This window comes from Trachypithecus francoisi, unplaced genomic scaffold, assembly GCF_009764315.1.
Source record: "Trachypithecus francoisi isolate TF-2019V2 unplaced genomic scaffold, Tfra_2.0 Lachesis_group12, whole genome shotgun sequence".
Taxonomy (NCBI): domain Eukaryota; kingdom Metazoa; phylum Chordata; class Mammalia; order Primates; family Cercopithecidae; genus Trachypithecus; species Trachypithecus francoisi.
The window spans coordinates 80,513,396-80,535,137 of NW_022681457.1; the positions used below are offsets into that span (position 1 = coordinate 80,513,396).

The 21,742-nt window shown below is 52.0% G+C and overlaps 1 protein-coding gene across 3 annotated transcripts; it reads right to left on the reverse strand.

The window, feature by feature from the left end:
* Positions 1 to 59: 59 nt before the first annotated feature.
* IPO13 (importin 13) lies at positions 60 to 21,700 on the reverse strand. Of its 3 annotated transcripts, XM_033226713.1 has the most exons (20): positions 20,730 to 21,700; positions 18,252 to 18,988; positions 11,579 to 11,719; positions 11,330 to 11,471; positions 11,055 to 11,221; positions 10,714 to 10,834; positions 10,480 to 10,627; positions 9,872 to 10,053; positions 9,760 to 9,786; positions 9,431 to 9,565; positions 9,139 to 9,282; positions 7,728 to 7,808; positions 7,047 to 7,184; positions 6,798 to 6,894; positions 3,742 to 3,794; positions 1,429 to 1,495; positions 1,288 to 1,346; positions 1,056 to 1,145; positions 583 to 764; positions 60 to 493 (listed from the first exon to the last, which is right to left on the reverse strand). In XM_033226713.1, exons 1-20 carry the CDS (start codon positions 20,811 to 20,813, stop codon positions 397 to 399), a joined length of 2,892 nt encoding a protein of 963 aa, XP_033082604.1. In that variant the 5' UTR covers positions 20,814 to 21,700; the 3' UTR covers positions 60 to 396. The 3 variants fall into 3 exon arrangements, 2 of the variants coding, with proteins under 2 accessions (XP_033082604.1, XP_033082605.1); XR_004440884.1 differs by lacking the exon at positions 3,742 to 3,794; XM_033226714.1 differs by lacking the exons at positions 60 to 493; positions 583 to 764; positions 1,056 to 1,145; ... (1 more) ...; positions 1,429 to 1,495; positions 3,742 to 3,794 and adding an exon at positions 3,806 to 4,269.
* Between the last annotated feature and the right edge of the window lie 42 nt (positions 21,701 to 21,742).

Here is a 21,742-nt window from a genome sequence, read left to right on the forward strand (position 1 = left end):
GGACAGAGCTAGGGGCCTAGTAATCAGCGCTGTTGATTAAATAAATGTGTGCATACATTCATGTTGGGACTAATTTAATGGGAATGGTGGGGTTGATGACACTAGTGCAACCACCCCACCCCAAGGGCAATGGCAGTATTCTGAAGGGCTCCAGCCTAGGTGTCTTGGCTACAGCAATATCTTTTCCAACCTGGGAGCTAGAGGGTGTTCCTACTATTCCCTCTCAGTCCTGGGTCCAAGCATCCTCCCATCCTTCCCCAAGGCCTTCTGGACCCAGGCTTTCAGTTAGGTGGTGGTGGCAGCAGAAAGGAGGCAGAGACAGCAGTGAGGGTCCAGGTTTACTCTTTGGGGATAGGGAAGGGTGAAGAGAAGGGGTGGGTGGGATGGGGGCACCCCTCAGTAGTCAGCTGTGTAATCTGTGCCATGGAGACCCCGGCACAGAAGTGTGAACTCCTTCACCATCTCCTTCACCCGCCTCTTGTTCACTCGCTCGCTGAAGGAGAAAAGGGAGAGCAGGTTAGCACCAGCCACCACCACTGCCCCCTCTCTGCCTGAGCCCAGGCCCACCCCAGCTCTGCTCACCGAAGGATCTGCTGGCTGAAGGTATCCTTCTGTTCAGGGCTGAGGCGGGCAGAGGGAAAACCAGGTGGCTGCAGGGCCTCCTTGATCCACATGCTCAGGAGGCTGAAGCAGTGCTTGTTCAGGGCAAACAGGATGTCGGCAAAGCAGTCCATGAGGCTGCGGGAGGCCTGGCCCCCAATGGCCTGAAGGAGAGGGGTTCTCAGCACACCAGTGCGTTGCCCCTTCTGCAGCAAGAATGCCTAACTGCCCCAGGCCCTCTGGACAGTTCCTAAGCCAAACCACATCACGGTGAGCGCTGCTTTCTGAGAGCCAGCTGATCCCCACAGCAATCGTAACAACTTTCAGCCATTTAATTCAAGAAGAAACAGAATCTGAGAGCTTAGGGAACCAAAGGCTCAAGCCTCCCAGAAGGCCAGCTGCCTCAGCAGTGTGGGGCCCTCACTCCCATCAAACCCCCCTTTGCTCCATCTCACCTCCAGCACTGCTATGAGCAGCATACGACCGTCTTCCTGTACCACTTTTCCCACAGACTCTACTTCCCCACACCGAGGCAGCAGCTCTGTCTGCAGAGGATGGAGAGGCCCATCAGCCCAGCTCCTCCCCAGCTCTCCCTGAGGACAAGACCTGTACACCCCAGCCCTACTGTCTGAAGTCCTGGGCAGGGCATTGGGGTGGCAGTGGGTCAGGGTTCAGCATGGGACTCACAAAGAAGCCACAGGAGGCCTTGACAGTAGGTGCCTCAGGGAACTTGAGGGCCAGCACAGCTGTGGGACAGGCAGAGGCAGATCAGTTTAAGGATCCTCCTAGGGGAGTCCCAGGCCCACCCGTCCATCTCGCCCCACTTACCACACTGGAACACAGCTTTGACATCCAATCGTTCACACAGGAACAAATCTGGCTTCCGCTTCAGAGCCTGCAGGAGGTGGAGCTGGTAAGCCCAGCCCCAGCCAGCTCCAAGGACCATCCCCCCACTCACCTGCCACCCTAGCCCCCAGCTTCACACCTCACAGGTAGAGGCTGCCAAAACCAGCTACCCAGCCATCTCTGGGAGACCTGGACCACCTCAGAGTTCAGTAGGTCAGGTGAGGACAGCTCAAGGGATGCTATGTACATGTATGTGTACATGAATGCATGGGTGTATGTGAGAGAGGTTGGGGGTGGGGATAATGCAGAAAGTTTGGGTTCCAGACACCTTTCCCTCTCCCCTCCATCAGGGCCAGATGTCTCGCAGGCTCTACGTTGCCAGCAGTGACTTCATGTTGATTCACAGAGGGATTTAAGCACCCCAGGTTTGTGAACAGGGCAGCAGGAAGAAGAGATGGCAGCCAGACAGGGAGCCCTCAGCCCAACAGCCCTCCTCCCATGTCCCTCCTGTATTCCTGAGGCCCCCTCTAGCTCCTGCTCAAGAAGAGGAAAAGTACAGCAGGAGACTTGGAGCCTCGGCCCCATCTTTCACCCAGGGTACCCTGTGTCCAGGCCCTCTTCGGCCATACACCCACCAAGGAGTCAGTGCTGCTGTGGGTGAGGGGGAAGAGATGAAGTGAAGGGGACAGATGGCCTGCCCCGAGTGGTACCAGGACATGACTGGCACATCCTCAGGTCACAGGAGATGCTCTGCACAGCTCCAGCCATCTTCAAACACTGCTGCTCCCCAGCAATGCCCCCAGTGCATACCACGTAGACCTCTACCCTCCAGCCCCTCACATCCCCTCTACCCCATATTTACTCATGTGCAAACACCCCCACATGCACCATCACTTGAAATGCCCTCCTTACATACCTCTGTCACACCCCTAACATACACACGCTCTCCCCATCTGGAACACACCCTCATTACACAGTCACATACCACACCTGCACATCCCCAAACCATGTCCACACACCTACACCCTCAGCCTTGCCACAGTCCCCCTGTGCACTCTTCCAACATACCCATCCACAAATACACATTCAGACACCCTCCCATCAAAGATACATCCTTGAAAACACCCACACACATATCCATCCAGGCCCAGAACATTCCCTGTTCTTCCCTCCTCCCACCCTCCCCCTCCCCCAGAAACTAGACTTGTAAGTTCCAGGAGAGCAAGAACTGTGCCTGCTTTTGCTCACTATTATATCCTCAGTACCTAGCAAAGTAGAGCATGTATCACACATTCAGTAAGTATCTGTGGAATGATTAAGCAAAGAAACACTCCATTTACCCCAACTCACAGGTTAGGGGGTCTGCATGCTAGGAACCCCTAACACACAGAAGCCCCCATCACCAACTCCATGCCCCCACAGCCCAACATCCATCTCCAAACCATACTCTGATACAGACATACCAATGCCTCAACATACACTTCTATCCTTCATAATACACACTCCCACAACCCAACACACACACCGCTCCAACACATGTCCATGCTCTAAATCCATCAAGGCCTAACACATCAACAAACAACACAAAACACACAACACATCCACATACAGCACACATCAAGGCACACATTCATCCCAGCACCCAACACAATACACATACTACTTACAGGTGATTTCTGTTCCCTTCCCAAACCAAACTCAAAACATACAAAATAAGGTCTCACACACTGAAACACATACAAAATGCAAACACATCCTAACGTGGAGCCTGCGCTCCACCTCTCAGCAGCAGCTCAACCTCTCCAACAGCCCAACTCTGGGCTCCACCGTGCACATTCCTCTTCAGCCCCTCGCTTTGGAGCTGCTCCCAGCCTACCTCTCAGGAGCAGGCTGGGGGCACTGAGGCAGGCAGTTCCCGGCAGGAGCACGGGGACAGTGAACCCCAGGCCCTTCAACTCCAGCCCTACCTGTGAACTTCTTGGGCAACAAGAAGCTGTTGGGCGCAGTCACCACCCCCTCCCTTTCCCATTCCCCACCGGAGGCCAGCCCAGCTCCCTCCCTTCGGGATCAGCCTCTCCCTGGTCTTTGTAGAAGACTGAGCTAGTTGAGGCATAGGGGCACTAAAGGAGGATGTTGGGTTGTCAACTTCCACGGAAACAGATGAAGAAACTCTATTCAACTGAACAGAAAAAAAATTTGTCAACAGAAAGCTAAAAATAGGCTTAAATTGAATTTCAACATAAGAGAAAGAGAAAGAGAGAGAACAGAACGTGAATGAATAAAACTAAAACACACCTGTGCCAGGAGTTGCATAAATGAATCAACAATATCAGGATGATCCCTGGGCCCTAAAATATAATAAAGATGGAACTTAAGAAAAAATTATACAAACAGCAACTCAACCTCATATAGTTATGTGGGACTGAGAGCCTGCAGGGAGACAGCGTGGGGGCACATGAGCAGCAGGAAGCAAGATAAAGAAACAAAACATACAAAAACCATGAACTGGGAGAAGCCCAACAGAAAGAGACGGCAAAGTGAAGGACGGGCCTGCCCCAGCTCCCTCCAAGGGGCCTTCCGCCTACTCCCCACTCCTCCTCGGGCCATCCCCTCGTGTTCCCTTGGTACTTGAGCAATTCTGGACTTCATATAGCTGAAGAAATGGCCACCACACTTACTGTGGCCTCTGGCAGGTTGGGGTAGCCCTACACCACTCCTAGCACATACCTCCCAGCAGCCAGTTATTGAAGAGGAGAGCCGGGATGGCAGGTGGGGGTGGGGGGTCAGTCCTTGGTATCTCCTTTTGTGGTTTATCTGAGGGCCCTAGAAAGGCCAGGGCATCAGAGCCTGAGTAAGTGCCACCTCACTTCAATGGCCTTAGGGCTCTTGATCTGGCGAAGGAAAATAATCTATTTGGTCCACTTAAACCAGAGGACTCTTGCTTAGGTATGGCAGTGCCCAGCATGCACTGGAGATGGCCTGGCAAGTCACTGGCAGGGAACCAGAGGAGGAAACAGCATCATAAGGCCAAAAACAAGAGCCCCACCCCAGCAAAGCTCCTCCACATGGACACAGACTCAGCAGAGAGCCAAGCTCAGGGCTGAGGACTAGTTCCCATCATCTGGACATGCCAAGAAACAGGGAAAGCAGTCAACGTGTCATCCCATGGTCCAGTGGGAAGGCAGAGCCCGAGGAAGGAATGGCTAAGATTGGGATGGCATAACAGGTATGGAAGCCATCCTGTCCAGCGAGACAACCAACAAGCCCAACAAATATGATGTTGGACACTTCTGCCTCCAGTTCTGATGATTCCTGAGGCAAGAATATGGCATGCACCTGGAGCTCCTACCCAGGCTTCTCCACTCTGAGGAGGATGTGGTGCAAAACCATCTGCCTAAGACACCACTAAGTAGCTGTGTGATCTTGCGCAAGCCACAAATGCTCAGTTTCCCCATCTGTAAAGCAGATAATCTCTGCCCTGCTTCCTTCTCTAGGCTATGAAGAGTCACCAGTAAATAAAGACTGCTCCTTTGGTATCTGAACTCTGAGTTATTTAAGTCCTAGAAAGTGAGGCCCAATGTGCACCCTGCAGGTTGGATATTCAGCAGCCACCCTGCTAGAGGTGGGCCAGACAGCGAGAAGGTTCCAAGGGCAGGGAGCCCTCCCTCTCCTTTACTTAATAGCATCTGTGGCCTGCTGTATTCTGGCCTCATTCTGGGCACTGGGGATGCAGAGAGAAGAAACTCAACCCTACTCTTGAGGGGCTTAGTCTAGTAAGAGAGACAGACATGAAAGCTGATTATTGTGTGTGATCGGTGCTGTTTCAGCAGTGTGTAGGGGATGCAGTTTCAGTACAGTTAGAAGCACCCAATTCTGCCTCAGAGAAATTACTTTAAGAAGTGATGCAGTCTTCCTCCTTTGTAAGGCATGAAGGAGTGAGAGTTCACCCAGTAAAGGGCATAGGACATTCCAGTCAGAGGAGCAAGGCACAGGGATCAAATGGGACACGGTAAGGAAGAGGCAGTGTGGCTGGAATGTTGGAGTCATGAGGACATCGGCAGGAGAGGACAGGAGAGGCATGACAGAGCCTTGTCATGTGGGTGGGAATGGAACAATAAGCTGAGGGCAATGGGAACAACGAAAGGGTTTTAAGCCTGGGAAGACAAATGCTCAGATTTGTGTTTTCATGAAGATTATAGCTGCAGTGTGCAGAACAGATTGGAGAGAAGGGGAGATGTCCAGAAAACCCACTAGAAGGTTGCTGATAATCCAGGTGAGACCCTAAACTGAGGCAGTGGCCACAGAGGTGGGTAGAAGGGGACCGACCGAGAGAGAATCAGGAGCCAGGATCAATGGGGCTTGTCCCAGATTGGGTACAGGGAGTGGGAGAGGTGGAGTTGAGGATGACCACACCAGGTTTCTGGTTCAGTTTTCTCCCCAGTTTGGACCTACTCCATGGCCCACAGAAACAAAGGCCAGGATCATGAGACCAAGCACTGAGGATATGAGCTGCAAGTACTCTGGGTACCAACCGAGACCCCTGGGGAGCCTCAAACCTGTCACCACGCATCCAGGCAAGGCCCATGAGGCTAGCTGAGCAGTGCTGTTTTTGTTTTGTTTTTGTTTCTCCAAATTGGAAGCCTGGATTAGACAACACGAGAAGCCTGAATGAAGCCCCTGCTCCCAACTCTCTCAGGCAAAGGGCCACAGTGAATGGAGGGCTAGGACCACAGCCAAAGGTACTTGACTTCAGGCCTAGAAAGGACTAAGCCTTGATGCGGGGAAAGGAACCAGCAGTCTCTGAGTACTTCACTGTGCAAAAGCCCCCGAGCCAGGGGCCCAGAAGATGTGACTTTAACACCTGTAAACAATCATTTCAAGTGTATGGTATCTCCGTTTCACAGATATGGAAATGAAGGCCCAGCAAAGGTAAGTGACTTGCCCAAGGACACACAACTAGTTGGTGGTGATGAACTTAGAATCTAGGTCTAGTTGACTTCAAAAGCCTGTGCTCTTTCCACTTTTCATTATATCCCAAAGTAAAGGAGCCAGCCTAGTGCCCCAAGTCCCTCAGAACCTCTGCCCACCTCCCACCCCCACCTCCTTCTTCCATATCCAGACTGGCCCTGAGCCCAGCAGGCCAGCAGAAGACATCATTCACCCTCTTACCACTTCAACCTAAGGTTTCAACTATTTGTAAGGTGCTGTGCTTGATCTCACAGGTTTCCCATCAAGTCCCACGTGTGACTCAGGGGACAGAGAAGAACAGAGTGGGCAGCTTTGGCTCCCCATTTGGGGAAGCAGAGGCAGTGGCAGTGGCAGCAGCAGCAGAGACCCTGGTCAGGACCTACCTTGCTGGAAGAGAGTGAGTGTGACGGAGGTGACGAGCAGGAAGAGGGCCTCAATTGGGGGAAAGTGGGCAGGCTCATGAGCAAAGATGTGGACCAGCTACAAGAAAGCAGGGAATGCTGGTCAGCTGAGACCCAGTCTCACCAGAACAGAGCAATATCCCTGGAATGCAAGTGGGGACCCCAGCCACAGCAGCCATCTGACCCACCCCCACCCAGGGTCAGGAGCTCTGCCCCAACCAGAAGGCCCACCTGTCGAGTGAGGTCAAGAGCAGAGGCCTGGGGGATGGTGCTGTACATCCGACCCAGCATCTCACACAGCTGTGGCACCATGGGGGCAAAGTCATCCAGCAGCGTCTTAACAGACTTCTCAAAGATAGCGCACACCGCCTTGGGAAGAAAGCAAAGGGGCCCGGTCAGCAGGTCATGATTGGCTGGAACAGCGCTGAAGCCCTGCACAGAGGGGGCCTAAAATCGGGCCCTTAGCTATAAGCCTTGCCTGGCCCTGCAAACAAAAGAACGTAAGCAAGTCTGACCCTTACCCTGAAAGGCAGGGGCAAAGGCCCTTCACTGAGGGGCAAAGGATGTAACTGTAGAACTTAATTCCTGCTACTTACATCTCTACCATTTCCTCTCAGGGAGCAGCAACAGCAACAAAAACCTGAATTGAAAAGGGACCAAAGGCAGGTCTCTGGTGCTAAAACAGTTGCCTGAGTGTCACTCGACCCTAATATTATAGTTCTTGCGTTAAGCACTTCTCATGATATTGAGGAGTTCTAAATGTCTTCCCAAAAGATTCCTTATCTCTATGGGGCAGGATTCACCTCCCTTGTTTCTCCAAACCATTGTAAGCTGAAGTGTGGCAGTGACATCTTACCCTGCTACACCTCTGAGCAGTCACTGTGGGAGCAGAGGACAAGGGTCAGGGCTCACCTCCACAACCTGGGCATCATTCAACCATTTGCTCAGCACCTTCTGGATGAGCTGGAAGACCTGCTGCAGCACCACCACCACCTGAAGACACAGGAAGAAGTGAAGTGCTTCTGCTATCGATCACTGTGACCCACTTGAGAAGGACTTGGTAGCAGGGAGGAGGGGAGCAGTTCAAACCTATTACCCCAGAATGCACACTGAAGACCCAGTGCATGGGTCCCCTAGGGGAAGAAGTGGTTTGCTGAACTCTCTCATGAATGAAAAAGGAGGATATCCTGAATTCTAGGGATCATCTCAAAGGAAGCCTCAAACTGCAGAGCAGAGATATCACAAGTGCTTCATAAGGTTACAAAAAAACTTTGTAAACTCAAAAATAAATCACCCCCTATCTTTGCTCTGTAAAACCAAGGCTATGGACTAGCCTCTGAAGTGCAGATGCTATCTCCTCCAAATAGGCTTGAGGTAGGGAGCCCCAAGGAATGCACAGATGCAGGCTTAAGCTGCTCTCCCAGCTTACGGAGGAGTAGAGAGCAGACTGAAGTCCTGGGAGGTGAGGAAAGGCAGGATGATGACTACCATGTAAAGAAGCAGCTCTGTGGGATGACAGTGGCCCAGGTGTGGTCTAAAGCCAAGAGGCTAACTGAAACTGGGTTGGGGAGTTAAGCAAAGAGGCCACGATGCCCATGGCTTCCTTTTCCCCTGAAGAAATCCTGGAGGGAGTTCTGGGAACAGCAACCAAAGCAGTCTTTGTAAAGAACTTTACAATATGCAAACTACCTTCACTTAAGACCACATCTACTATCCAGCACAGTTCTATGAATTGAGTAAGCCAGACATTTCGATGTTCTCAGTTTTTAATGGGAAGCTGAGGCTTGCCCCAGATCAAGCAGCTTGTAAGTGGTCACCCCAAAACCTGTGCCCAAGCTTATCACAAGACTTATCACACTGCTTTGTGACAATCTGAGCAACTTGAATTTCCTCTACACTGGGAGCAACTTGAAGGCCAGAACTACTACATGAGAGGATGTAATGAGCATCCTTAGTGCTCACAGGGGACAGTAAATGTTGAAGTAGAAGGCCCTACAGAGCTGGAGGTTGAACAGGGGCCCATAATAACATCACTTAAGGGTTGAAGGATATAACGTCAATGTCCCTCATGAGGCTGAGGAATCTCAATGACACCACCCTAATGGGGCTGGGGACAAGGACAACGTCACATAAAGTTGAGTGAGATAATGACATTGCTACCTACAGAGTGAGGCAATTATAGGTCATTCATGGAGTCAGAGGACCAAATATATCACCCCCACGGGGCAGGGAGAACAATGACAACATTACCCACAGAATTGAAGAGTGACAATGACATTCCCACAGGTGGGGGTGGGGGGATGGCAAAGACAATGTCACCCACGGGGTTGGGTCCCTGTGGCACTGGCAGCTTCCGAAGCTCAGGGCCTTCATGATCATCCTCATGATGACTGATGTCCAATGTGGTGAAGAGGTTGGAGAGAAGCCCCAAGATGTGAACAATGGCCAGCTTGTTGGAGGGATTGGGCTGCAGAGAGAAGCAAACCAAGCTCCAGATCTCCTAGCCCCAGTTTGGTCCCCAGATCACGAGCCCCAGCTCTAAGGGCCAGCTCCAACTTCACCCCTCATCAGCCACAGCATACCAGTACTGCTCCCGGCCCCCAGAGCTCACTCACTATCTCCTCTGCCAGCTTCTCCAGTTGCTGGATATAGGGTGAGATAAGCGAGTGCAGGTTCTTAAGAATCTCCTCCACTTGAAGAGCTGACAGCAGGAAGCCCAGCGCCTGCATCAGCCACATGCACTGGCTTGTCTGTGGGGCAGAACATGGATGGTCAGTCCTGGCCACATCTAGTTGTGGGGTAAGAAGGAAAACGGGCCTCTTGGGAGAAGAAAAACACAGAGAATAAGGGGTAAGAGGAAGGGGACGGCCAAAAAACAGGATTTCAGGGATAAGAGATTCCCACAAGACCCCCAAGGAGACCCCTAGAAACTTCTGAGCCGCACCTTGTGGATCTGTTTCATCAGCACATCCTGCGGGGGGAGAAAGAAGGAATGTAGTATCAGCACGGTGCAGAGTGTGCTCTGAAGCTCAGCACCATCCAGGGCCCCTGCATACCTGGGACACAGCCACAATGTTGGCAGCATAGGGAGGCAGGTCATACTTGCACTCTCGGCAGATCTTCTTGAGGGTAGACACAGAAGAGACAGAGAGCTCAGGATTGCCTAGGGCATGCAGTACCAGGGGCAGAACACTGTTGATCATGACGGGGTGGTCAGCCAGCCATTCAGACAGAGCTCCTGGAGGAAGGAGGGAGACAGAAGGATCTTTGAGGCAGGCCAGACTGGCTTTGTACTATGTCTCTGAGGCAAGCAGAGTTCCTGGCAGGGTCAAGTTGCAGCCCTAGCACAGAGCACTGCTCCATTCAGAGGACATACACATGTGCATGCTCAAACATGAGCCTCACAGCTGAGAAGCAGGGAAGGGTTACTCAACAGAGGCTCAATACTGCTGTTTCACTGACAGTAAACTAGCCTCACTGAATTCAGCTCCGTGTGCCATCAGATGAACCCCCTAGACCTGCCAGGACAGTCACTTTGTTACAACACTGATTGTGTGTAGGCACATGGCTCTCCCATTCTGGATAGAATCCAGCACGCTGGCTGTGGCCGGGGTGGGGTGCTGTGGCTCTGGGAATATGGTCATGGGTGTGTGCCAGGTCTCACCAATGGTGAACATGACAGTGTCTGCCAGCTGCACGTTGCTGATGCTGATCCGTGGGATGAGGCCAATGAGCCCAGGCACCACATCAGAATAGTTGACGTCAATGGTCTCTGCGATGGATTGGAAGCCGTAGAGGAGGGCCTCTGTGTGCTGGGGAAAGAGGGTGCCACTGGCTTGGATGAGGAGGAGGGTGTGACAGGTCTGGGAGGGCTGAGGGAATCAGGCTTGGGAGGTACCTGCCAGGAGTAGGGCTCCTCTGAGCTGGTGAGCAAACGACCCAGCTTGTCATAGAGGTTGCTGAGCAGCTCGGCCCCCAACATCTCATAGACATACATGAGCGTGTCTGAGATGTCCACCCTGAGAAGCAGATGAAGGCCTTTTATACTGCCTGGATCCTGACCCTGGATCCTGCCCCCAAGCCCAGGAGCCTATCCCAGTATCCCCACAACTCTGCAACAATGCCTAGAAAACAGAGAAAGGAGCCCCAAAATTCAGAAAGCCTGGCCTTGGGCCCCTTCCCTCATTGCCTTCATTATTTCTGGACTCCACTTTAGAGGAGTTGGCCTGCTACCATCACCTGTAAATTCGGAACTGCTCCTTCTCGTCTGAGGACCAGAATCCATATTCCTCATCAGAAGGGAACTGGGCCTTGTGCAGAAGCACATCCACCAGCTGGAAGTAGACTGGCCGGTACACCTGCTGGTATACAGCCTGCTTCTCTGCCTCAAAGGATAGAATATCATCCTGAGAGAGCCAGGGAAGACAATTAGCCACCTCACCAGCAGCCATAGAAGCCCATGATCCACTTTCTTCCACCACAGCCCAGTCCTACTGGAGGTCACACAGACACACCTGCAGTGTGTACCAGAAGGTGAGGGTTAGGGAGCTGGTGGTCTCATTGACAGGATAGTGGCCAGGGATGCCTGTGCAGAACATAATCATGTTGACAAGTGCCAGGAAACTCTGCCAGTGCTCTACTTGGTCCAGCAAGGCCCTGGGGAGGAGGAGACACAGTCAGGTCATTCTACCTCTCCAGGGACTTCCATAACCCCACCTCTTAGAGGGCCCTACTATCCCACCCCCAGCTGCTCCACCCCTTACCGGGAGTGGTTCTCGCCCAGGGCCACAGCGATGCGACAGATGCCATGGGAGGTCTCCATGTCCCCATTCTGCACTGCCTGCCGCAGTTGTTCCTGCAGACCCAGCACCAGTGGGATGAGCTTCAGGAGCGTGTTCACGTACCTAGAGGCATGAGGTGAGAAAATCCATCAGAGCTCTCTGCTCACCACCACACTGGCTTTAAAAGAAAGGCATAATCTCCTTGTCTTCCTTCAAAGCTCCCCTCCCCTTATCAAATCCTAAGCAAAACAAGGGTCAGGGTCTACATGGCAGATTTGATGTTCCCCATGTTGGGAAGAACCTTAGGTCAGGGCCCCCAGAACTCTGAGAGGGAAGTATGAGAAGGTCAGTATTACGGGTTGAATTGTGTTCTCCAGCTGGACTGCGAGCTGATTCCAGAATGGGTGAAGATTTTGTTTTTTGAGATGGGGGTTCTGCTATGTTACCCAGGCTGGTCTTGAACTCCTGAGCTCAAGAGACAGCCTCCTGCTCAGCCTCCGGAGTAGCTGGGATTACAGGTGTGAGCCACCACATCCAGCTAGGTTACAACTTTTGGGGAGGTTGAGATGAAGTGAATATATTTTGCATGTGGTGATAACATGAAGTTTGGGGCGCCAGAGGGCAGACTCTCATGGGTCAAATTATGTCCCCACAAAAAAGATATGTTTTTTGATAAATCCTAATCCCCAGTACCTCAAAATGTGGCCTTATTTGGAAATAAGACAATTGCAGATGAGGTTATACTGGAGTAGGATGGACCTGAACTCCAGTATGACTGGTGTCCTTATAAGAAGACATCCATGTGAAGACAGAGACATACAGGGAGAATGCCACATGAGGACTAAAGTAGAGAGTGGAGCGATGCAGCTGGAAGCCAGAGAACACTGAAGACTGCCAGCAAACCACAGAGGTAGAAAGAGGCAAGGACGGAGTCTCCTGCAGGTTTCAGAAGGAGCTCAGCCTTGCCAACACCTTGATTTCAGACTTCTAGCCTCCACAATTGTGAGACAATGAATTTCTGTTTGGTTTCAAAGCCACCTAGTTTGTGGTACTTTGTTATGGCAGCCCTAGGAAACTAATACAGTCTGGCAGGGGTGATTGAACAAGAGTGGGAGACAGAAGAGTAAACACAGGCTCAGAAGCCCTGATTAAAAAAAAATTTTGGAAGGCAGCAACAGCTCATGAGAGCATCCATCCCTGCCATCCACTCTACTCTCTACCACCAAATCCCAACTCTTGAGGGATTTGGGAGAGAAGGAGGGAGGGAGAGGGAGGGAGAGAAGTAGAAAATGAACTCAGAGAGAGCTAAGAGGCAAAACAGACAGGATTTGACGACTGACTGGATATGAGGAAGGGGAAGAATAAAGGCAACTCTCAGGTCACTGGCTAAACAACTAAGTAGATGGTGGAGCTATTTACTGAGACCTGCAGAGTGACGAATGGGGAACAGCAACACCTTTAACGGGAGGTGGAAGGTGATAAGCTCAGTCTTAGACAAGTTGATTCACAGACACCTGATAGGTTATGCAGGCAGAAGCATCTAGAAAGAGTTGGATATAAAACCCCAAAACCCAGCAAAGAGGTTAGAGCAAAAGCCATAGATTTGAGAGTCATCAGCTAACAGCTGGTAATCGAAGCTATGGCAGTAGATGAAAATTGCCCAGGGAGAATGTGTTGAATGAGAAAAAAAATAAGAGGGTCCAGATCAGAGCCCTGAAACACAATGATCTCTAAAGGAGAAGGACAGATAGCCCAGTATACAAAGGGGACTGAGAGAAGCCTGGCTCAGCCCACTGGATCCCTCTCCAGCACCTTGGTCTGTGGAGATGAGACTAAGCAGAGGAAGCCACGCTCTAACAGTAGGGATCAGGTGCTTGGGACCCCTCTGTTGTCAATCATAGTGTCACCATAGCAATCTATTTTAGGGAGTGGGGGACTGAGGATCCCAGAAGGAGTTCTATCTGGACTTGCCCCAAGCAGGTTGCTAGGCAGTAGCCTCATATCCTTGGTGGGAGGATGAGAATGACAAAAAGAGGCAACCAGCCCAGGGACATCGGCCTCCTTCTCCACATCCCCATTCTGGTAGGAAAAGTCATCCATGCCAGGATATCCCCAGCCAGAGACAGCCCCAGGGGGCGCTGCCTGGAGACAGCTGGGATAGCTTCAGTCTCCTGACCCTGACACGGGCTGCACCACCAGACAATGGGCATTTTCAGGCCAGAATCTGGCACAAAGAGAAGGGGCAGGGCCAAGGCTATGGCCCACAAGCTCCTCAGCAACTGAGATGGGTGCAGGAGGTAGCGCTCTACCCCCATAGCATCTCCACTGTATTCTAAGGCTCCTTCCTTCACCTGCCAAAGTTTATGCAGATGGCAGATACTCAGTCTCATCTGAGCCTCACAATAGAACAAATCAAGGATAATACAGCCTCAAAGGGCTCAGAGTATCATATCACTCAAGGTCATACAACTTAGAAGCAGAATCTAGGTTGAAACTGCCCCTTAAACTGCTACAGGTCTGCTTTTCTTTCAGGGTCCAACCAGGATTTCCCCAAAGGATCTATGTGCATCTCAGCCCATATCTCCAGTCCTAACTGATGGGAGCCCCCAACAGCTTGCCTAATTCACTTTCCCTCCCTCCCCAACTCCCAAGGAAAAGGTTTTCCAGCATTAAAAACATATTTCTGGAAAAAAAAAAAAAAACATTTCAAAGGAGAGAGCCAGGAAGCAGCAGCAGCTGTGGAGGAACAAGAAAAGGGTGACTTGAGTGCAAGCTTAGCCAAGGGGAGGGCCAATATCAGGACACCTGGGGAAGGCGTGCCTGGATGACCCAGGAGTCAAAGCCACTGAAGGTGACTTTCACAAGCCAAAGCTGGGAAACTAGACTGGGTAGAGCAAGGACCAGGCTCGGATTCTGGGTTGGATGCAGCTCACCCATGGGAAGAAGTTCTTGCATAGATTTCCTACCACCTGAGCACCTGTGTCTGCAACTTGTGAGTGGACAGAAGAACAAATCTGAGGTCCCAGAGGTTTCTAGGTTTGGGGGAAGGAGACAGGGAGGATGTCTTTATGACCACAGCTGAGGCTGGGTTCAAGAGGCCTGGCTCCAATCGGTCAGTTCAAGTAGCCGAGGCAGGGCTGCTGGGACTCCTCCACTGCTGCTCACACGGAGCTCAGCCCAGACCTGCAATTAGAGCTTCACTTCAGGAGCAGAGCTGAGAAAATGGGGAGAGTTGCTAAGCAACCAAGAGGCTGCAGCCAATGGGCGCCAAGGAGGCTGTGGGTTACCTCACTGGCTCCTTGCTTGCTCATTCGTTCAGAGGAGAAGGGGCATCAATTACCTGCCAAAGCCCTTGAGACTGGCTGGGCGGGTAAACTTGGGTGTATCCAAGGACACCTCACATCACCCACACACTTGCCCTGATCTGTTTCCCTTAGTCACCAACTGTCGGAGCCCACCCAGCACTTGAGCTTCAGGCTGTCAAGAGAGGCCTTGATCTGGGACTAGGTATCCACCTTAAGCTGGAAAGCCTGGGAAGCCGGGGGATAGGTATCATAATAACTGCCAACACAATAATAAAACCAAATACTGGCAACTGCTGTTTACAGAGTACATAGGAACCATGCTAAAAGCTTCACATTCTCTTATTTAATCCTCATACCGAAACAATCTTTTATTTTTTAAAATCAATCCCAATATTTTGTTTAAAGTTTTAAAAGGCAGTCATTAAGCACATTATCTATGTGTGTATGTGTGCGTGTGTGTGTGCATACACACACACACACACACACACACATACATATATATATATATATATGAAACCAACTCCTTTTCAAATTTAGCCACTGAACAATTAGGCCCACTTTCTTTTTTTTTTTTTGAGATGGAGTCTCGCTCTATCGCTATCGCCCGGGCTGGAGTGCAGTGGCCGGATCTCAGCTCACTGTAAGCTCCGCCTCCCGGGTTTACGCCATTCTCCTGCCTCAGCCTCCGAGTAGCTGGGACTACAGGCGCCCGCCACCTCGCCGGCTAGTTTTTTGTATTTTTTTTTTAGTAGAGACGGGGTTTCACGGTGTTAGCCAGGATGGTCTCGATCTCCTGACCTCGTGATCCACCCGTCTCGGCCTCCCAAAGTGCTGGGATTACAGGCTTGAGCCACCGCGCCCGGCCAGGCCCACTTTCTATCACATGATTCCGGTTCTTCTACTTAGGACGGATTCTAAAAGTAAACAGCCTTAATCCATTGAATAGTAACTATGTTTCTCTTTTAAAAAATAAACAGTTGGCCAGGCATGGTGGCTTATGCCTGTAATCCCAGCACTTTGGGAGGCCGAGGCAGGTGTATTACTTGAGGTCAGGAGTTCAAGACCAGCCTGGCCAACATGGCAAAAACCCGTTTCTACTAAAAATGCAAAAATTAGCCAGGTGTGGTGATGCACGCCTGTAATCCCAGCTACTCTGGAGGCTGAGGCAAGAGAATCGCTTGAACTCGGGAGGCGGAGGCTGCAGTGAGCTGAGATTGTGCCACTGCACACCAGCCTGGGCGACAGAGTGAGACTCTGTCTCAAAATAAATAAATAAACAAAAAAATAAACAAACAGTTACCATTAACCATTAACAGTTACCATTACCATCACATAAAGTATAAAGGAAGAACATAGGTGCACAGTCCCATTTTAAAACATGTAATGTATGAATAACCCAAACGTACAAATGCATGCTGCTGACCATCCCAACCCCAGCAGAGACCACAAAAGAACTCCCATTACTCAAGGAGTCAAAACACTCTTTACCGAACACCAGGGGCAGGACTTATGCACATTATCCTATTTAAACCTTTACAACTCTGTGGGGTTGATATGATCATCCCTATTTTATTGATGAGGAAACTGAGGCTTAGGAATGGCTTATCCAAGAATTCAAATCTAATAAGTGAACAATCTGGGATTCAAATTTAGATGTGACTAACGCCAAGGCTTGAGTCGTTAGCCACTGTTCCATGAAATCTCTTTCAATGGTTTTCCCTTCCAATTCTGCCAAGGGTCCCAAAGCCCCATCTCTGAAATGTCAGTGTCAAGGCCTCCAAACTCACTTTTTCTAATCCAGCTCATACCAAAAGTCTCAGTAGGCCATTTTCTCTGCTTAAAATCCTTTAATATCTTTATATCATCTTCAGGATGAAGATCAAAATCTTAAACTTGGCCAAGGTCCTGCATGATCTGGGCCCAGGTCTTCTACAACTCTGGTCCTTAAATCCTGCTGTCTAATCACACCTAATAATTTACAGATCACCAGACCCTCTGGGCTTTCACCCTTCCCTTGCTTGGGCTCTTCCATCTGTCTGGAATGTCCTCCCTATCCATCACTTCCATCTGGCTAACTCTTAACACAGCTGGGTTGTCACTTCCTCTGGGAATCCTTTCACAGCCCTCAGACTCAGTGAAAGCCTCCTCTGGGTTCTTCAAGGCCCCTGCATTCTCCATCAGAGGATTCATCATGTTGATGGTACTTGCCATTCATGTGTCCACTAGACTGTGAGCCCCAGAGAGACTGAAGCTAAAGGATTTGTCTCTGTGCTCCCAGAGCTCAGCACAAGGCCCAAAACAGGACATGCTCAATGAACATTTGCCAAACAAACACTTCACTACACTCAATTCTTTAGGGCCCTTGAATATATCATGATGCTGCCCACAAGTCTTTGCAGCTGCTGTGGTTCCTAAAGCCTAGAACACTCCACCCTCCTCCCCTAATCCCTTCCATCCCCGCCCCTCCTAACTCAGGCAACTCCTACTTTCCTCCATTCAAAAAACATCAGATGCTACTATGTGCCAAGCACAATGTGACAAAGTAAAATGACAGAGTCCCTGTCCTCACAGAGGTGAGAGAAATCATGTTATGGGCTAAGAAGGAAAAATATTGGGAGCTCTGAGGTAATATAAGAGAGAAGATCAAACTTAGCCTTAAGAATCCATTGAGGACTTCCCTATGGAAATGAAGTTTAAGCTGAGGCAAGGTGTCAAGTACATGTGATGAGCCAGAGGCTGAAAGGAACATGGGACATTCAAGGAATTAAAGAAACTGTGTGAGAGTGTAGAGAGCAAGGAGAAGAGCATGAGATGAGGCCGGTGATGCCACACTGCGCAGCACCTTTATGAGTCACATTAAGGATTCTGAGCTTTAACCTAAGAGCACTGAGAAGCCACTGAAGGCTTCTGATCAGAAAGATTAGATCCCCATTTTCAAAAGATCACTCTGGCTGCTGGGACAATGAAAGGTGTAAGAGTGAGGACAAGCTCTACAGTAATCTGGGGAGAGAGACGATGACAGCTTGGACTAAGGTGGTAGCAATGGAAATGGAAAAAAAAAAAGATTCGCAAAGTGGTCACGAGGAGAACAGCCAGGACTTGGTGACTAGTTGAGAGAAGGAAAAGAGAGTCAAATATTTTAATTGAATAACTGATAATTAGTTGTTTAATGTCTGCCTCCCTGTCTGAACCACGAGGACAGGGACCATGTCTTCTTTGGTTCCTTGCTGTATCTCCAGCATAGGACCAGGTATCAGTACACATTCAATTAATGTTCATTGAACAGATGGATGGATGGATGTGTGGCTGGCCCAAGAGGCTGTCTTCTGCGCGGGTGGGGACTAGCTCACCTCTGGGCATCAGGCTGTGAGATGGCATTCACAATGGCCTCCACACTGCTGTCGAAGAGCTCCGAGTCCTGCAGAGCAGCGAAGGCAGCCTGAATGAGCGCCTCACAGTCCTGTAGTGGCACCTCCAGCTGCACCCAGCTGGAGAAACACTTGAGCACCTTCTGACGCACACAGCTGGGTGAGCTGGGCTGCTGTAGCAGTTGTTCCAGCAGCGGGAAGACAGCCCCACATTCCACCGCCAGGCTGGTCCGCACCAGCCCTTTGCGGTACTGGGGTAGGCGGCTGGTCTGGAACTCCTCAGGCAGCACTGTCAGTAGCTCTAGCAGGGCTAGGCAGCGGCCCTGGCCATCCACTGGTGAGTCCTCAGCCTGGAAGAGTCGTACCATATCTGCCACAGCACATGGCCAAGCGTCAGGCATCATGCTGAGAGCCAGTGAGGCCAGTGCCACGCACAGCCGAGTCAGTACAATCTTGGAGCCACTGGCAAAGCGGGTGATCTGGGTGAAGAGCTGTGCCTTTAGGCTTTCATACTGGTCAGTGGGGATGTCACTCCAGTAGCGAGAGATCTTGATGTGAAGAGCGCTGGCCCCAAAGTACTGGATCTCTGGTACCTTGTCAGGCTGCAGTAGCTGCCAGCTGAAGTGCCAGGCCTGTGGGGAGACCTGGGCCTGCATCAGCCACTTCTGAGCCAGGTTCTTGTTCTCAATGTTGGGGTCATAGTAGAGCTGGTGCAGCGCCTGCAGGACAGCACAGGACTGAGCAGGTGCTGGCCACTCTGGATCCTGCCAGAGCCCAGAACAGAGGCGTGACTTGGTCCTGCAAGGGTGCTCCCTCTCCCTGACTGGGGGGCTGAGCAGGGAGAGCTCAGGGCTCTACAGTGTTTCCTGGGCCTGGGGTCCTGCTGATATCTTGAGAGCCTGAACCTTGTTCATGCTCTACCATATCCTCTTCTCCTTATAGCAAAACATTATGGGTTCAGAGAGGGAATCTCCACAGGAAAGCGAAAAAAGAGGAACCTGATCTCCCCAAAGGGGAGGCACTTGATGGCAAGGCCCAGGTGGAAGGTACAGCTTCGCAGGGATGAAGCTAAGTCTGAGAAGGGCATGGAACAGCTTGAGGGGACTTGACCCTCCCAGGCACAGCTGCTCCCATCAACTCCAACAGCTCCTTTCAGCTCCCCCAGGATCATCCCTAGGTCACTCCAGATGCTGGCACCAAAGCCAGTGTGAAATCAGAGCAGGACTAAGACATTTGCCAGGCAGCCCTGGGGCACAGATATGCTGGAGGGGAGGGTGAGAACACTCCTCAGAGGGCACATGTCCAACCAACTGATCCAGAGAAGCCTTGGCCATAGCTGCAGCCCTGGCAAACACCTCGCCTAGTGCTCTCCACCAGCAGAATCCCCAGGGTCTCAATTCCAATGGGATTTTATCAAGTAAGAAAACAGTGAGATTTATCTTCCAATAGCACATGGAACAGTGCGCCACCATGCCAACACTGCCCTGTTCCAAGGGGTGGGAGAGTGTGGCCAGGACCCTGACCCTTAATCAGGTTCCATCCAAGTAGGCTTAGCTCTATTTGTACCCCTGACAGCCAGTTACGGCCATTGGCCCTTGTTTGGCCCCTCAGGGATGCCAAAGCAGACAGAAGAGATGCATCCTCATTGTTTGTTACGGCAAATGGGGATTAAGGATAACAAGTGAGCATCTGCAATCATTCCCTGCTTTCAAAGTAAGGGCGCCCCATCTCCCCATTCATCCCAGGGTGTATGCATTCCTGCATTTCAGGTTGTAGAGAGCAGATACAGAAAAGAACTAAAGAGGCAGTTCAGAAAGATGGGCTGGGCAGTGGGGGAGCCTGGGAGGGCCATGGCAGGGAGCTATGTGGGCAGGTGAGTAGGGAGGAGCCCTGTAAGGCTCCCAGCTGGGCCAGGACCCTTGGACTCAGCACAAAACAAAGGGAGACAGCCCCAGGCCTGTCTGCTCAGGACTGGTCTGGCTTCCACCCAATAAAGGAAGGATCCTTCTCCAAAGAGTCGAAACAACCCAGATTGTTTTAGTTCCAGATCATTTTCTGAGCCCTTGGCTCAACAAAATCAGGTTCAGGATGGTTTGGCATCAGGATAATTCCAGGAGACTGAGCTGCAGGTCTCCTGGGTTCCCAGTTTCCTACTGCACTGCTCATGCAGTTCCCATGGAGCTGGAAAATAGCCAGTCTGGATGGGAGGCTAAGTCACAGCCCTAAAGGGACCATCCCAAGACCCTAGAGTATCTGTCCACAGGGGACCTGCCTGTAAGGAAAGACAAAAATAGCCCATTAGGGCACTGCAATACTGCCTGTCCAGAAAGACAGCAAATGCCAGGTGCTCTGGGGGCACCATACCAGCGGGCACCCAGCCCAGGCCTGAGCTCTGCCATTAGTGACAGTCCCCAGAACTTCTGCTCTGTCACTGGAGTGCCCACCCCAGAGCCCTCATACCTTCTCCACGTTCTCCACAGTGAAGTCCAAGGCTGGTGCTGCTCCAGCCCCTGCAGCCCCCGGCTGCTCCTCCCGCCGCTCCATCTTTGCTCCCTCCCTGGCAGGGAGGTGGGCCCTGATCTGTCTCCTGCCCCAGCCCCTTGGCTGCTGGCCCCCTGCTAGACCCCGGCTTGGGTGCCCAGGGAGTGGTGGGGTGAGGGGGAGCCCAGGGCGGGCATGGCTGCCGAGGCCTCCCCACCTCGTTTGGGGGTGGGAGGCTTGCCAGAGACCAAAAGGGGTGCTCTTAGGAGACCCAATGAAGGGGACTCCGAGGAGGGAGCCGTCAATGAGGAGCTCTCAAGCGGGGATCCTAGTGGTAGGTAACAGCTCTGTCCCCAGAATCTGTGTGGAGGGAGTCACTGGGGAGGGAGGCCTGCGGGGAAACCGAGTCCCTGGCTCTTGAGGGGTCACAAGGTCGATGGCCTGTACCCACAACACCCCCGCCTGGGTGAGCTCTCAGGTGCTATGAAGAGGTCATGGGGCTGGAGGGTCACGGGGGAGAGAGCCCTTCGTGGTTACGGAGGCGTCCGACGAAGCGCGGAGATGCAGCTCCGCGAGTCTGGGGCGAAGAGTCCGTGGAGTTGAGGGGCTGTGGCAGGTCCCTTCCGTTCGGCCTGGCCCGCGCTGTTCTCACCGCCCGGCTACAGCCCAGCTACCGCCGCTGCCTCCGCCCCAGTGACTGACAGACAAGCCCGCCCGGCCGGGACGGGGCAGGGACCTCGGCAAGGCGCGGGCTGCCCCGAGCGCCTGTCCCCGGCACCGCAACTCAGGCCCCCACTCTCGCCAGTTCTGGCTCCGCACGGCCCGGCACCGCCCGGCACGGCCCAGCGGAACTGCGCGGAAACTCATTCCGGGTCCTTAGCCCTGTCCTCGCGCCAGCCCGCGCTCCCCTGAGCAGGCGGTGGAGCGGCACGCCACCCCAGGCCCCCGCCGAGTCTAGGCCCCGCCGCTGTTCACCCTGGGAAATGTAGTCC